The sequence below is a fragment of the Mauremys mutica genome, chromosome 1, assembly GCF_020497125.1.
Source record: "Mauremys mutica isolate MM-2020 ecotype Southern chromosome 1, ASM2049712v1, whole genome shotgun sequence".
In the NCBI taxonomy this organism is placed as follows: Eukaryota; Metazoa; Chordata; order Testudines; family Geoemydidae; genus Mauremys; species Mauremys mutica.
The window spans coordinates 15493148-15508598 of NC_059072.1; the positions used below are offsets into that span (position 1 = coordinate 15493148).

At 45.1% G+C, this 15451-nt stretch overlaps 1 protein-coding gene across 1 annotated transcript in view; it reads left to right on the top strand.

Moving 5' to 3' along the window:
* The first annotated feature begins 7383 nt into the window (after positions 1-7383).
* Positions 7384-15451, top strand: part of DHTKD1 (dehydrogenase E1 and transketolase domain containing 1) — a 42586-nt gene continuing 34518 nt past the window's right edge. The window contains exons 1-4 of the mRNA XM_045029037.1: positions 7384-7594; positions 10232-10387; positions 11942-12153; positions 15068-15262. Of these exons, the coding sequence (XP_044884972.1) occupies positions 7438-7594; positions 10232-10387; positions 11942-12153; positions 15068-15262 (720 nt within the window). The 5' untranslated portion in view covers positions 7384-7437. The remainder of the gene's footprint in view (positions 7595-10231; positions 10388-11941; positions 12154-15067; positions 15263-15451) is intronic.

The window sequence follows — 15451 nt, forward strand, 5'->3', positions numbered from 1 at the left end:
GCTAGGCAATTTACGCACCCCCCCCCCACCCCCAGAAGTGAAAGGGAAAACAATCCTCTCTTGACTCTTTTACATGTCACCCTATCTTTACTGAATGCTGCAGATAGACGCGATGGTGCAGCACTCAACACCAACATCCTTGCTCCCCCCACGCCATGGATGGCTGATGGTACAATATGACTGGTATCCGTCCTCATCATCAGCCTATTGGCACATGGGGCAGTGCAAAAGGACTGGTAACCATGCTGACTAGCATCGGTAAGGTCAATCAAGGGTGCCTGGTCCTAATTTTTCATGGTAGATGGTACAGTATGGCTGATAACCATCGTCATCATAGCAACAGGGGGCTGAGCTCCATCAGCCCCCACCCTTCATGTGTAAAGAAAAGATTCAATTGCCCCTGGACTAGCAGAGGGATGCTGGGCTCCTCTCCTTCACACTCCTTACTGTCCTGCCTGGACTATCATAGCAGCTGGAGGCTGCCTTCCACTCATATCTCACTAACAAGTCACTGTGTCTTATTCCTGCATTCTTTATTACTTCATCACACAAGTGGGGGGACAATGCTACGGTAGCCCAGGAAGGCTGGGGGAAGAACGGAATCAACAGGTGGGGTTGTTGCAGGAGCACCCCCTGTGAATAGCATACAACTCATAATTTCTGCAGGATCTGACACAGAGCAGCTGTGCTCTCTGGTTCTATGATACAGTGGTTCTCTAGTACACTTGCCCATATTCTAGGCAGGACTGATTCTATTTTTAGATACCAAAAAGGAGGGATTGACTCAGGGAGTCATTCCCAATTTTGGCTTTTGCGCCCCTGGCTGATCTCAGCCAGGGGCACTTATGACAGCAGCAAATGGTGCAGTGCAAAAGGACTGGTAGCCATGATCATCTTATTACCAATTTATGGTATGGTAGATGGTACAATATGACTGGTAACCATCTCTGCTATCATGCAAAAGCAAAAGCATGCTGCTGTGTAGCGCTGCTGAATCGCCTCTGTGAGTGGCATCTAGTATACATACGGTGACAGTCACAAAAGGCTAAACAGGCTCCATGATTGCCATGCTATGGCATCTGCCAGGGCAATCCAGGGAAAAAAGGCATGAAATGCTTGTCTGCCGTTGCTTTCCCAGCGGAAGGAGTGACTGACGACATTTACCCAGAACCACCCGCGACAATGATTTTTGCCGCATCAGGCACTGGGATCTCAACCCGGAAATTCCAAGGGGCGGGGGAGGCTGCGGGAACTATGGGATAGCTACGGAATAGCTACCCACAGTGCAATGCTCCAGAAATCGACGCTAGCCTCGGACCGTGGACGCACACCACCGATTTAATGTGTTTAGTGTGGCCGCGCACACTCGATTTTATACAATCTGTTTTGTTAAACCGGTTTATGTAAATTCGGAATAATCCCGTAGTGTAGACGTACTCTGTGAGAACTACATTTTCCTTGACCCTCCTAGAATTTTGTAAGCCATCCCCTCACAGGTATATAAAGGATGGGGCGTCACTAGTCAGTCAGTGAGATATAAGAATGAACTGAGTGAGAGCCCAGCGGCGATATTGTGAACATTGTTTTATTGTGAAAGTGTATTTATGTTTTAAGTCTTGAAGAGTGTAAGTAACAACTGAAAAAGGACATATTTAATGAGATGCCAGAAATAGTTATCAAACCCCTACTACTTTGATGAGAAGCTGCCTTGATTTCGTTGTGGCCTTCAGAGACAATGGATTTGAAGATGCCGTCACTGCTGCCAAAGAAAGGGCGGAAAACTTAACCTGTCTTCAAGGAAACTCATATTCACTGGAAGAAGAGAAAGTTTGGTTACAAGGGCAGAGATGAGGTGATGGGAAGCTCAGAAGAAAAATTCAAGAGGGTTTTAGGTTTTTTTGCTCATTCGTTGACATTGCTCAAGTGTCCATCAAAGAAAGGTTTGGACAAATGAAGCACCATGAAAAGACCTGGGAGGGTTGGTATGACATTAGTAAGCTGCCAGCAAACAAGAAAACACTCTTGAACAATTGTACAGATCTTCATCGGACGCTGACACATGCGGAATGTTCAAATGTCAATGATAAAGACCTGTATGTCAATTAGAACAACATCCATCAGATTTTGCAACACAGGAAGCACAGTCTACTCCTAGTTCTCCAGTTCATTCATGATGCAGAACTGAAGGACATTTTTCCTAAGGTGAGGATTCTGCTCACACTGCTAGTCACAGTCGTGAGTGGTGAGCACAGCTTTTCAGAGTTCAGGCTCATTAAAACATATCTTTCATCAACGATGGCCGATTAGAGACTGACATTGCTTGCTATTTTATTGCTTGAAAATGCTATTGGCCAGTTTTTGGATCTCTCTGATGCTGCACTTCAGTTAGCAAGGGCAAAGGCAGGAAAAGCGACCTTTTGAACTAAAGGACTAGGGTTAACATTCTAAGGCTGTTACCTACTGTAACATTATTTACCTAGTGTTGGTGCACAGTTCAGTATTTTGCTGTTAGTAGATTTCAGTTATTCTTAAAATTAAAGCTTAGAGGAATCATGCTTTTTTTATTTGCTTATATATGGCATGAATAAATACAGCTTTACAGATCCTAGTGTGCAAATTTATCATCTTATATGACAGGGATAAATCATGCATGCAAATTGTGCATCAAAGTTGTGAAATGGGCTACAAACGCAATAAAAAATAAGGTATTAAAAAATGTAGATAAATGGAAGATGCTCCTCGCCTGTGGTGCCATTTGGTCTAGGGCCAGCCCTGCCTGTTCTTTTTGCAGAATGATTTGATTGTGTTGTTGCCTTTTCAACGTGAGGAAAATGTGCTGTCATTAGAACTCCTGAGTAGAAATAACAACCCTCTCCTTAGTCCATTATAAGGGGATAGTGGTTTATGGGAAGATCCACTCTAACTGAATGAGAATTTTATCCAATAGATTTTATTCCTGAATTTTATGGGTAGCCCAGCAAGTGCCCTGCAACAGGGGAGAAAGACTACTTATGAAAACTACACCACAGAGAGAGATCCTGCTTGGGGGGTGGAGGGGTTGGAGGTAGGGAGAGGGGCATGGACTGGCTTGGCAGTGTTGAATCTCTAACTGCAAAACAGCAGCAAGGCCTTGTGCAAAAGTTGGGGAAGTAACAAAAGTCAAATTTGGCATTTCCAGGCCATGAGCAATTCTCATCAGAGTCCTAGATGATAAAGCAGACAGTGGATAACCTTCAGGATTTCAGGACTCCAGGGTACGGCAACTCAACCAAATCTCTTCACCTTGGAATCAGAGAAACCCTTTGCCCATTGGAAAGTCTAACAGATTCAGAGATTTTTAAGGCCGGAAGGAACCATTGTGATCATCTAGTCAGAATGCCTACATAACACAGGCCACAGGACTTCCCTGAATTACTTCTTTGTTCAAATCCAATAGCTGTGTTTGAACTACTAGCGCATATCTTTTAGAAAATCATCCAATCTTGATTTAATCATTTCCAATGATGGAGAACCCACCACAGCCCATGGTAAGTTGTTCCAATGGTTGATTACCCTCACTGCTAAAATTTGCATCTTATTTCCAGTCTGAATTTGTCTAGCTTCAATTTTAAGCCACTGGATCTTGTTTTACCCTTGTCTACTAGACTGAAGAACTCTTTGTCCTATTTCTGTTCCCCACGTAGATACTTGTAGACTGTGACTAAATCACCACTTAACCATCTCTTTGATAAGCTAAATAGATTGAGCATCTTGAGTCTTTCAGTATTAAGCATGTTTTCTGATCTTAATGGCTAGTATGATTAAACCCTTTTTAGTTTTTCAATATCCTTCTTGGAGTGTCGTCTCTGGAACTGACACAGTATTCTAGTACCAGTCACATCAGTGCCACATACAAAGGTCATATATGCTTCTTAGATCTACTTGATATTATCTGTTCATACATCCCAGGGTTGCATTAGCCTTTTTATCAACAGCATTGCACTGGGCATTCATGATCAGATGATTATCCACCATGACCCCCAAGTCTTTTTATAGTCACTGCTTCTAAGCATAGTTTCCCATCCTGTAAATATGGCTTATATTCTTTATTCCTAGATATATGACCTTATATTTGGAAAAATATAAAAATATATATTGTTTGCTTGTGTCCATCTTACCAAGTGATCACGAACCAGGATGATCAGTCCTGTTAATTATTTACTGTTCTCCCAATCTTTGTGTCATCTGTACTTTTTATCGGTAGTGATTTTATGTTTTCTTCCAGATCATTAATAAAAATGTTAAATAGCATAGGGCCAAGAACCAGCCCCTGGGGGACGCCACAATAAAAATACCTACTCAATGATGATTCCCCATTTACAATTCCATTTGAGGACCTGTAACAATGCTGCCTTTGGTAACTCACTACTCAGAGTACCAATTCAGGACAAATTGCTCAGAGCAGGGCAGTTATAGTCCAAGCCTGGGGTTTTTCCACCTTTAATGCACACCAAACCAGCCAGATAGAGAGGACTTTGGTTTTACCCCACTGGCTAACCATAAGTCATACAAGCAATTCCCTTAGACACTCCAGTTTTCCAGTATCACCACCAGTGCCACTCAGTATGGGGATGAATCACAGTGCAATAGCAAGCAGCTGCAACCTAAATCCCTGGTCTGAAGGCAGAGGGACATGGGTCCTCACCCAGAGAGAGGTGACAGCTAAGGGCCTGGGACCTGAGAGGGCATTCGTGGAGTTGATCACAAAGAGGGGGTTAAAGGTGCAGTTACCCTGAAACTGTGACATCCTATCTTGTGCTTTATCTGTTAGAGCGTGGATCTATAAGCATTCAAAATCACTTGCTTCCGGGTAGTTAGTGACTTTGAAACAGGTAATGCCATTTTTTTTACACACAGTGCCTTTCCCCTTTAGGAAGGTCATTGAACAGGACAGTCCTTTTGGGTGGTTTGTCGTCCATCCAGGACTGGGACAAAACTGGATGTGGTTTTGTTCAGTGTCAGACAGAGGGTATCATCTTTAAGAGTGCACCGCACTGCCCTCTTTGGTATGACCTTGAACACACTACACATGCAAAGTCAAGCCAGCAGGGGTTGCATGGCGTGATTGTAAAGATGATGCCCCTATGCGGCGTGACTTCACACAATCCTCATGTCCCATTGACAAGGTTAGGGAGCTCCCCTACTATGCTGACTTTTGTGGATTTCAGTGGTATTTTGATTTTCTAAGTGCCATGATGCTCAGTGTTGCAAAGTCTAAATCCCTTTGTGGATCTGGGCATGATGATCTGAGAATATACAGGGTACAAGCTGCCTGCAATATCTAAAAATCAACCAGCTGATGATGGTTTTCTAGTTCTTACTGGCAGAGAGTCCTGCATTATCTGTCTATGCTCTTAAAAAAAAAAAGAAAAAAAGGCCACATTTACAGAGCTTCTGAAACTTTGGTGTCCTTCCTTTGTGCTGGCTAAGAATACTTAAATAGTTACATTTTCCTCACATTAAATATTAATGGATAATCAAAGTAAAGTACTGAGTGTGCAAATCATCTACTGACATTCAAATCTCCCTGCAGCCCTGTGCTCTCGCTCGGTCTCTCTCTGTCCCTCCATAACCACATTAAACCTGACCGTGGATTAAAACTGGCAACTCTGTCACAAGGGAAGAAAGAGCGAAACAGGAGGAAACCAACTGGGGTAATGATGATTATAATAATCTTACCTTTGCATAATACCTCTCATTTTAATGTATTTCCTTAATTATAATAATTACCATTAAATTATCTGCAGGATCAAAGCACAAGGTGAACTGGTTGCAGACAGAGCCAAAACAGTTCTTAATGATGTTGATACTACATCCTACGTTCTCAACCTATTTCACGTTGTGGGCCACATATGCAGCTATGCATTATATGTGCCATATCCACACAATATATGTACTATCTGTGTAGCCCTGAGGATGTCACATGGACCACAGCTGTGGTGGGGCCACAAATGGCCCACAGGTTGAGAACCACTGTACCACATCATTTTTGCATAAAAAGAGTATGAGCTCCCATAGTTCAGAGACAGGAGCACAGATATGTGCTCACCCTTTATTAGATAAAAGAATGTGTTTGTAACAAGTCCTGGGAATTCGTTATGGTTCCCAATGCATGCAACTTAGAAAATAGTTGGGAAGCACTAGTCTGTTTGTCACTGCCCTTTCCTGTTTCAATTTGGGGTAAAGGGAGGCTGCATTAACTTCCTTCACTCTGTTTGCAGCCACGTTCTCTTTCTGATCTCACAGTTTCCTTAACAAAAACTGCTTTTCCCAACAAATTCCTCATCTCCCTAAAGCTGGGGCCGAGGAGTACTGGGGCAGTGGGTTGGGGTCCGAGAGGGGGTGAGGGGTGCAGGCTGTGGGAGGGAGTTAGGGTGCAGGAGAGGGTTCCAAGTTGGGGCAGGGGTTTGGGGTGTGAGAGGCAGTTTGGGGTGCAGGCTTCCGGTTGGGTGGTGCTTATGTCAGGCGGTTCCCCGAAGCAGCCAGCATGTCCAGCTCCTAGGCAGAAGGGCCAGGGGGCTCTGTGCACTGCCCACACCCACAGGGCACCGCCCCCACAGCTCCCATTGGCTGCAGTTCTCGCCCAATGGGAGCTGCAGAGCCGGTGCTTGTGGCAGGAGCAGCGCACGGAGACTCCCCAGTGCCTAGGAGCCAGACATGCTGGACGCTTCCAGGAGCTGTGTGGAGCCAGGGCAGGCAGGGAGCCTGCCTTAGCCCCGTTGCGCTGCCGGCTGGACTTTTAGCAGCCCGATCCACCAAAATACCCCTCCCCTAACGTCCAACATCCTGGCCTCAAACCAGCCACTATTCTCCAAAATCCCTCTCTGTTACTAACCATATGCCTTATACCTAAATACCTCTTCCCCCCAGTAACCCTCTCCCCACACGCCACAAACCATCCACCACCAGACACCCTTCTCCTAACACCTAAATATCTTCCAGCATGGCCCTCCCAAGCACCTCACCTCCATCAAATCACATACCCCCCAAGCTACATAACCTCCCCAATCTAACATTTCTCCCCCACACACTTCCCCCCCCCCAACATACCCTCCCCCACAAACCACATATCCCCTCCCTCCTCAAAACACCCCTCCCTCATCAGAGCACATAATCCCACCTACCCTTCCCCAAATCTAACATTTCTCCCTCAAAAGCCCCTCCCCCAAACCGCCTTTGATTTATCCCCCCCATCCACTCCTGCCCCCATCATCAAATCACATCTCCCCCCCCCTCTCAAACCACGCCCCGCCCCCTTCAACTCTTTTCCTCCTCCCTCCTACAAATTCCTGCTGGCCTGGGCGGGACTAACCGTTCTCCCGCTCGCCCGCCGGGCCAATCCGTGCTGGGGGCGTCGGCCGCAGCCCCGCCCCCGCCTGGCCAGCCCCGCGGAGCGCGATGGCCGTGGCGGCGAGGAGCCTGGCGCTGGCCGGCCGGGCCTGGCCGCTGCGGCGCTGGTACCGCACGGAGCGGGGGGTGTACGGCTACAAGCCCCGCAAGGCGGAGAGCGCGGACGCCCCGGAGCCAAGCAGGGTCTGCGTGGGCGGCAGAGCAGGTGGGCGAGTCCTTCTGCCCCAGCGCGTGGGGTGCCTCTGTCCGTCCTTGGCGGGGGGGGGCACTGCACTGTGCCGCCGTCCGTCCCTCTGTCTGTGCTCGGGTGACCAGACGCCAAATGTGAAAAACGGGGGGGAGGGGACTAGATGAGAAAAGTCCCCAAATATCAGGGACGGTCCCTATAAAATCGGGACATCTGGTCACCCTAGTCTGTGCTGGGGTTGATTCGCAGCCTTGTCTGTCTGTCTGTCTGTCCCTGCTGTGTTTTGGGGAGGCGCTGTCTGTCAGCCCTGGTTCTGGAGGACGCATCCCTCTCCCCCAGAGCTGGTCACTGTGTGTGTTGACTTCCTTCCCCGAGACAGGGTCTGGCCTTTGCCCACCGCCTCCTGAGGAGCTGTGGCATAGTGCTGACAGACCCTGCAAAGTGAAGGTGTGATTGTGGCCCAGGGTGAGCATCCCCCTGTTAGCTTTAACTCGGGGCTAGCACGGGGAACAGCAGCAGTGTAGACGTGGCGCCAGGGGCTTCAGCCCGGGCTAGCAACCCAAGTAGCTAGCAACATACTCAAGTTCTCTGCGGGCTTGCATTCTGGAGGCACAGTTTAGGTGAGTAAAGACATGCTTGAAAGGTGTGGGTGTAGTGTCCCCCTGCTTACCTGATGCCAGAGCCTTTCTCCTCTCCAGGAAAAATTGTCAAGAAAGAGAGAGTGGGGAAGGACTCTGGCAAGGGGGAGGCAGAAGGGAAAGGCATGGGCAGCTCCCTGCAGCTGGAGCCCTTCCCGGCTGCAGGGAATATCTCCAGCAGCTGGGGGAGAAGTGTAGGAAAAGGCCCCGGCCCCCACCAGTTCCCCGCTAGTAGGGTTGCCAACCACCAAGGATTGTCCTGGAATCCTGGGAGTTAAAAATTAATCTTTAATTAAGGATTTATGTCATGCGATGAAACCTCCAGGAATGCATCCAACCAAAAATTGGCAACCCTACCTGCTGTTGGACTCTTTCCATGATGTGGCAAGGATCCTTTCTGTTCCCAGAGCCTTTGTTTTCCACAGTGAAAGGCTCCAGCATCAAGGAACTGCTAAAGCTTTTCCCCAGCTGTCTCTTCCCCTGCTCCCTTTTCCATGGGGAAAAGGCTCTGATGGGGGGGAGGGAGCTGAGGAGGCTCAGCCTTTTCCCCTCTGCCTGTCCCCTGCCAGAGACTTTCCAGTAGAAAGCTTTTCTCCCCACTACCAAAGCTCCCTCTCCCCCCCCCGCCCCAAAAACCCAGTTCCATACTTCTCCCACCCACACCCAACAACCCTCCAGCTTAATTCCCAGGCTCCTTCCCTCTCCCTCAGCTCCTCTGTTACCCCTGTCTCCCCCAAGCCTTTGCACTGCTTCTGAGGGGTGTGGGAAATATGTCTGAGTAATTCATTTAAACTACAGCACACAAAGTTCTGTATTAATTTGCCTAGTAAGGAATCTCTTGGTCAAAAAAAATACCCGAATCTTTTCTTTTGTCTGTATTATTACAAACTTTTATTGGTGACAGGTATTTTGAAACAAATTACCAAAATAATTGAAACTGCAATGATTATATTGTGGTGTTTTGACAAATACAATATGCAGAATTTTTAATTTTGTGGTGCAGAATTCCCCCAGGAGTTATGCATGGAGTGACAGTGGCATAGAGAATACACTTAGTTTGTGGACGATACCAAGCTGGGAGCGTTGCAAGTGCTTTGGAGGACAGTATTAAAATTCAAAATGATTTGGATAAACTGGAAAAATGGTCTGAAGTAAATAGGATGAAATTCAAGAAGGACAAATGCAAAGTACTCCACTTAGGAAGGAACAATCAGTTGCACACATACAAAATGGGAAATGACTGCCTAGGAAGGAGTACTGCGGAAGGGGATCTGGGGGTCATAGTGGGCCACAAGCTAAATATCAGTCAACAGTGTAACACTCTTGCAAGAACGAACATCATTCTGGGATATATAAGCAGGAGTGTTTGTAAGCAAGACATGAGAAGTAATTCTTCTGCTCTACTCCACATTGATATAGCCTCAATTAGAGTATTGTGTCCAGTTCTGGGCGCCACATTTCAGAAAAGATGTGGAAAAATTGGAGAAAGTCCAGAGAAGAACAACAAAAATGATTAAAGGCCTAGAAAACTTGACCTATGAGGAAAGATTGAAATTTTTTTTGTCCAGTCTGGAGAAGAGAAGACTGAGGGGGGACATAAGTTTTCAAGTACATAAAATGCTTTTACAAGAAGAAAGGAGGTAAACTGTTCTCATTAATCTCTGAGAACAGGACAAGAAGCAATGAGTTTAAATTGCAGCAAGGGAAGTTTAGGACAGACATCAGGAAAAACCTCCTAACTGTCAGAGTAGTTAAATATTGGAATAAATTGCCTAAGAGGTTGTGTAATCTCTGTCACTGGAGGTTTTTAAGGGCAAGTTAGACAGTCACTTGTCAGGGATGGTCTATAATACTTAGTCCTGCCATCAGTACGGGGGACTGGACTACACGACCTCTTGAGGTCTCTTCCAGTCCTATGATTGTATGCAGGCCTGTATTCTGACCACTAAACTGATACTATTAATAGGTTAGCAGTGCATATGCTAAATTTGTTTTCTGTTTTCCCCTTTATATTTAGCTGATCATGGCCTTGCTCGTTTAGTAACTGCATACTGTGAACATGGCCACAAAGCTGCCAAAATTAACCCTTTGTTTGCTGGCCAAGCTGTGATGGACATGGTACCTGAAATTCGAGTGCTGACAGAAGTGCTTCAGGGACCTTTCAATACCACAGGTAAGTCTGCTTCCTGGTGCACAGCTGACTTGGGCTGTGTTTGGAATCTGTCAGGCAAAGGAAATGGTTGAGCTTTTTCTTTTTCCTGTAGGATGAAAATGAGGTAATACTTCAACATAAGTATGGCAAACTATCTTCATGGTTTTTGTTAAGGCTGAGGGATTTTAAGAGATACGGACAGCTATAGATAGCAAAGAGAAAGTTTTCAGTATCAATCACTGCTAAAGCTGCAGTAACACCTTTAACTGAGGGAGCTGTCTAGCTGGAAATGCTGATAAGGGCATGGTCCTGTTTAGTTCAGAAATAACTCAAAATTCTCAGGCTAATCTACGCTTTTAGTTCCTGTCTATTTTAAAGTCTCTGCAAACATGCAAAAATTTAGGTCCTGGTCAGAAATTTGTGCCTCAGACCACTTCTAACTATATAATCATGGAAATTTAAGATGGAAAATACTTGGTCATCTATTGCAGTGCAGGATTGTTTGCTGCAGCATTTTTTTTTCTGGTGCTTTATCTAATCTGCCTTTAAGAGATGCAATCACTGAAACTTCCACTGGGTCCTTCTGGAAGTTATTCCACAGCATCTCACTTCCTGGTAGGTGTTTTCTAATATGCATTCAAAATTATAAATATTCTCAATACAACACAGGAATTTATTGAAGGGGCCATCGCACGTTGCTCCTGTATTCCCTAACAAAAGGCTAGCTGTAATGGAACAGGTGGAAATGAGTGCTCCACCAGCTCTGCTGTTTCTATTGCTTAGGCATTCAGAATCGTATCCACTTCTCACTAATAATTTAGTCATCCCTTAAAATCTTCTTATCCTAAATTATTGCCTGTGTGAAAGAACCGGTTGGTGCATTGCTGTTTAGTGAGGCAGTTCTTGGGGAGAAAAACATATTTTATCTTATCTAAATATAAATTCTTCTATTATACCAGTCACTGTGGCAGCTGAGTGCCCAGCTTATAACATTTCCTGAAACCTCATAACTCTTAGGTAACTGTAATTGTTAATGTAGCTTTCACGTTACATATTAATAGTATACCATGTTCAACTACATTATAAAGCACTACAGTAACAGAGCCACTGTGGTCCAGTGGGTAGGGCACTGGTGTGAAAATCAAAAGACTTGGCTTCTCTTCCTGGCTCTAAATTGTTACCTTGGATCACTCAGATTCTCTGTACACCTCATTTTCCCCATCTGTGAAGTGGGTATGTCTGTATTGTATTGCATTGCACTAGTGCTTGGGGGCCCCAATAATCCATCAGAGTCTCATTGTGCTAGATGCTATACAATACGTAGTAAAGAGACAGCTCTGACCGAAAAAGCTTACAGTGATACATACCATTCTTTGGAAGGTGTTCAGAGACCTCTGAATGAAAAGTGCTATAGATGTCTTAAGTGTTTTTAACACTAGTGGTTTTTATAAAGATTCTTGAGACCTTTACTTTCAAATGAAGAGTAGAGGGACAGAACACAATTGTTTTTTTCAAATCATTAATCACATTGTTATTGAATGTATTTCTTTCTTTCTTTCTTTCTTGTCATCCCAGGACTCCTGAACATGGGAAAGGAAGAGGCTTCCTTAGAGGACGTGTTGACTTATCTTGACCACATATATTGTGGACATATTTCTATAGAAACAAGTCAGCTGTCAAGCTTGGAGGAGAAAGAATGGTTTGCTAAAAGGTTTGAGCAATTAAAACAGGAGGCATTTACAACAGAAGAGAGAAAGCATTTGTCTAAAGTGATGCTAGAATCTCAGGTACATTGTATATCTTTATTTATATTACAGTAGTGCCTATGAGCCTCAGTCATGAACCAGGACCCATTGTGCTAGGCACTGTATAGGCCTTGCTGGAGCCATAGGCATAACTAGCAGTATGAACCAAAAGCTGTGAACCAGAGTAGGCATGGCCTTGGTAGAACACTAGGTGTCTGCTAACCAAGGAAGCACATTCCTGACCAGGGAGGATGGTACAAAAACACAGATTTCTCAGGTAACTACATAAACTCATTCCTTAGAAAAGGATACAAGAGCACGCTGACCCTTCATAAAGATGAGGAGGGGATAACAGGATGATGGATTAGTATGTCTCATTCAAACAAGCAGGTACAAAGTATAAGGGTAACAACATCTGGAGAATAATAAGTAACTTGTTTCCTTTAATGTATAAAAGGGGAAGTCATAGGAGAGGCATCTTTATACTAGTGTAGGGGATAGCATCCTGGTGTGCTGGTTGAACTGGTACCTTGTTGCAGGCATACGTGTATTTAATGTACCCATGGTTCCTGTGGCACACTAGGAACGTGCTTTGTTGACAGTAAAGCTGGCCGAGTGCCTTCACCACCAAACCAAGCCTGTGGGCTTTCTTATGAATAACATTGAGGTCTGCTGAATCAACATGCTGCACTGTTTGCTTGCAGCTGACACCAGAGCACCAGGAACAGCAACACTAGCTGCATTAACAGTGCTGCAGTATCAGCAGCACTAACAACGCACTACAAATACAAGGGGGAGAAACATCAACCCCTGCCCCCCCAACAAACTCTACACGATAAGCTTACAGTCTAAATATGCATGTGTTTGAGATGGGCAAGACCTGCGTTTTATCTGATGGATGCAGTGTAGAAATGAAATAATTCTAGTTGGAGGGAGTTGTTCACATTAACTACGGCAGCAATTCTTAAAAGAAAACAGCAGTGCTTTACTCTGTTAGTAGTTGCATGGGAAACAGTGAGGTATTGCTCTCAAGGAGACATCAGGCACATGTGCTGCTCTCCCAGTGTTCTGTTTCCCTTCCAGTTTCACCCTCCCTCTGTCAGTTGTTCCCCTCATCATCAGCATCTAGTCAATCTCTCTCAACAGGGAATATTCTGGAAGAAAGCCCTTTATTTAGAGAGGAGGGTAGCTAAATGTGGGCATGATCAGGGTTCCGGTAGTGTTGATCTGGCGAAATAGCTGGTTGGATAGTGCTGCCAAAGAGTTTGGCGAAGGAGCTCTTGGCTCATTCCCAGTGCGTTCTGTAAGGGGCAGTGAAAGGCTCCCTCCTGTGGCCCTGATCGAGTGCATGGGCTGAGTGTTTTGGGGGACTCTAGCCAAATATTTCCATAATGTAAAATTTTGTGGATTTTTTTCATTTTACTGTTTCTCTTATTCATATAGTGGCACAAGAGTGTTTATATGAAGATGTCCCTGCTTCTGGCTTTTATGTGGCACAAATTTCTCTGTGCAAATGAGTGTTGTGTGCTTCATTGCCTTCTCTTTTTTAATGCAGTTGAAAGGCTTATTTCCCTCAATGGCTGTTTCATTAAGGAAATTAGTAATCTAGGGTTTTTCCTGACCTTCCTGAAATCAATTGCAAATTTTCCTTTGGCTTCAATAGTACCAGGATTGCCCTCACGGTCTAGAGAAGATTGTATAGGAAATGTTGCTCCTGCTGCACTTTTGTGTGTATGTTTTTAAATTCAAGGCTGCTGAATATTGGCTAACTACAAACAAATACCAGCTGGCCAGACTCTGAGGCTGTTGCTCAATTAAACCTTCTCAATTACAGTCTTGGGCCATGTCTACACTATGTTGGTCGGGTGTGTGTGTGTAAATCACCCCACCCCCCCGAATGACATAAATTGCGCTGGCATAAGTGGTAGTGCACACAGCGCTATGTTGGCAAGAGAGTTTCTCCCACTGACATAGCAACCGCCACTGGTTGGGGGTGATTTAATTATGTCTATGGGAGAGCTCTCTCCCATTGGCATAGAGCGGCTACAGGTGAGATCATACAGTGGCGCAGCTACATTGGTACAGCTGTGCCACTGTAAGGTCTGTAGCATAGATATAGCCTATATCTGGGTAAGGAATGGTGTCCCTAGCTTCTGTTTGTCAGAGGGTGGAGATGGATGGCAGGAGAGAGATCACTTGATCATTGCCTGTTAGGTTCACTCCCTCTGGGGCACCTGGCATTGATCACTGTCGGCAGATAGGATGCTGGGCTGAATGGACCTGTGGTCTGACCCAGTATGGCCCTTCTTTTGTTCTTATTTTCAGTCCATAGTTGTAAACCCTGCAGGGATTTGCTTACACTTTAAGGTTTCTCCAAAAACTTTGTTGCACAAAATTAGTGAGGGGGAAAAACTAGACATAGAACGGAGTGTCTTTTCCTCTTCCTTTCCACCTCAACAGTACTTGTGCCTGAGCACCCAGGGCCATGTATAATACTAATCAAAATAATATATTGCATATTGGATAAGAGGCTCTTTAAGGGGTTTACAAATGCTAACAAACTTAGCTTCCTAATGCCCCTGTGAAATAAGTAACTTTGTTAGTAACACCATTTTCAGATTGAACTAGTTGACTCTCTGTGTCACCCTCCACGTTGTGTCATGTTCTTCCTACACCTCCTGATGCATGTACGTGTTTGGGGGGGGGAGAAGGGGGAGGAATGCGTGATCTCACACCCTAACATAAAACTAGGCACTGGCTGATCTCTCATTTGATCTCAGTCATAGCCTCTCGTACTAAATTGGGTGTTTGTAGGTGAGAAAGGTCTGCTGAGGCAAGCTGGGGTTTTGTCCAGTTTTTATATGCTGTGTAGAGTTTTGTGTAACTGGTGCTTTTATAGGAAGTCTAATATTGTGTTCAATGACTTGTAGTAGTCATACTCTGTTGTTTCTATCAGGAGTTTGACCGCTTCTTGGCCAACAAATTTGCCACAGTGAAACGATACAGTGGTGAAGGAGCAGAGAGCATGATGGGGTTTTTTCATGAGTTGCTAAAGATGTGTGTGTACACTGGGGTGACAGACATCATTCTTGGAATGCCTCATCGAGGAAGGCTTAATCTCCTCACTGGGCTGCTTCAGTTTCCACCTGAGGTAAGGGACAGATTGTCTCACTAGCAGTGGCTCACTGTTTACTCAGTTTTTTGTGTAATAAGTTTATTTGACAAGAAAATATCTCATTGCCAGCGCTTGAGTACAAGTGCTAGGTCAATTTATGTGAGCGCATACTTCTTCCTGCCATGGGTCCTGCAGATCTCCTTGTGAAAATGCGTAGAGAATTGC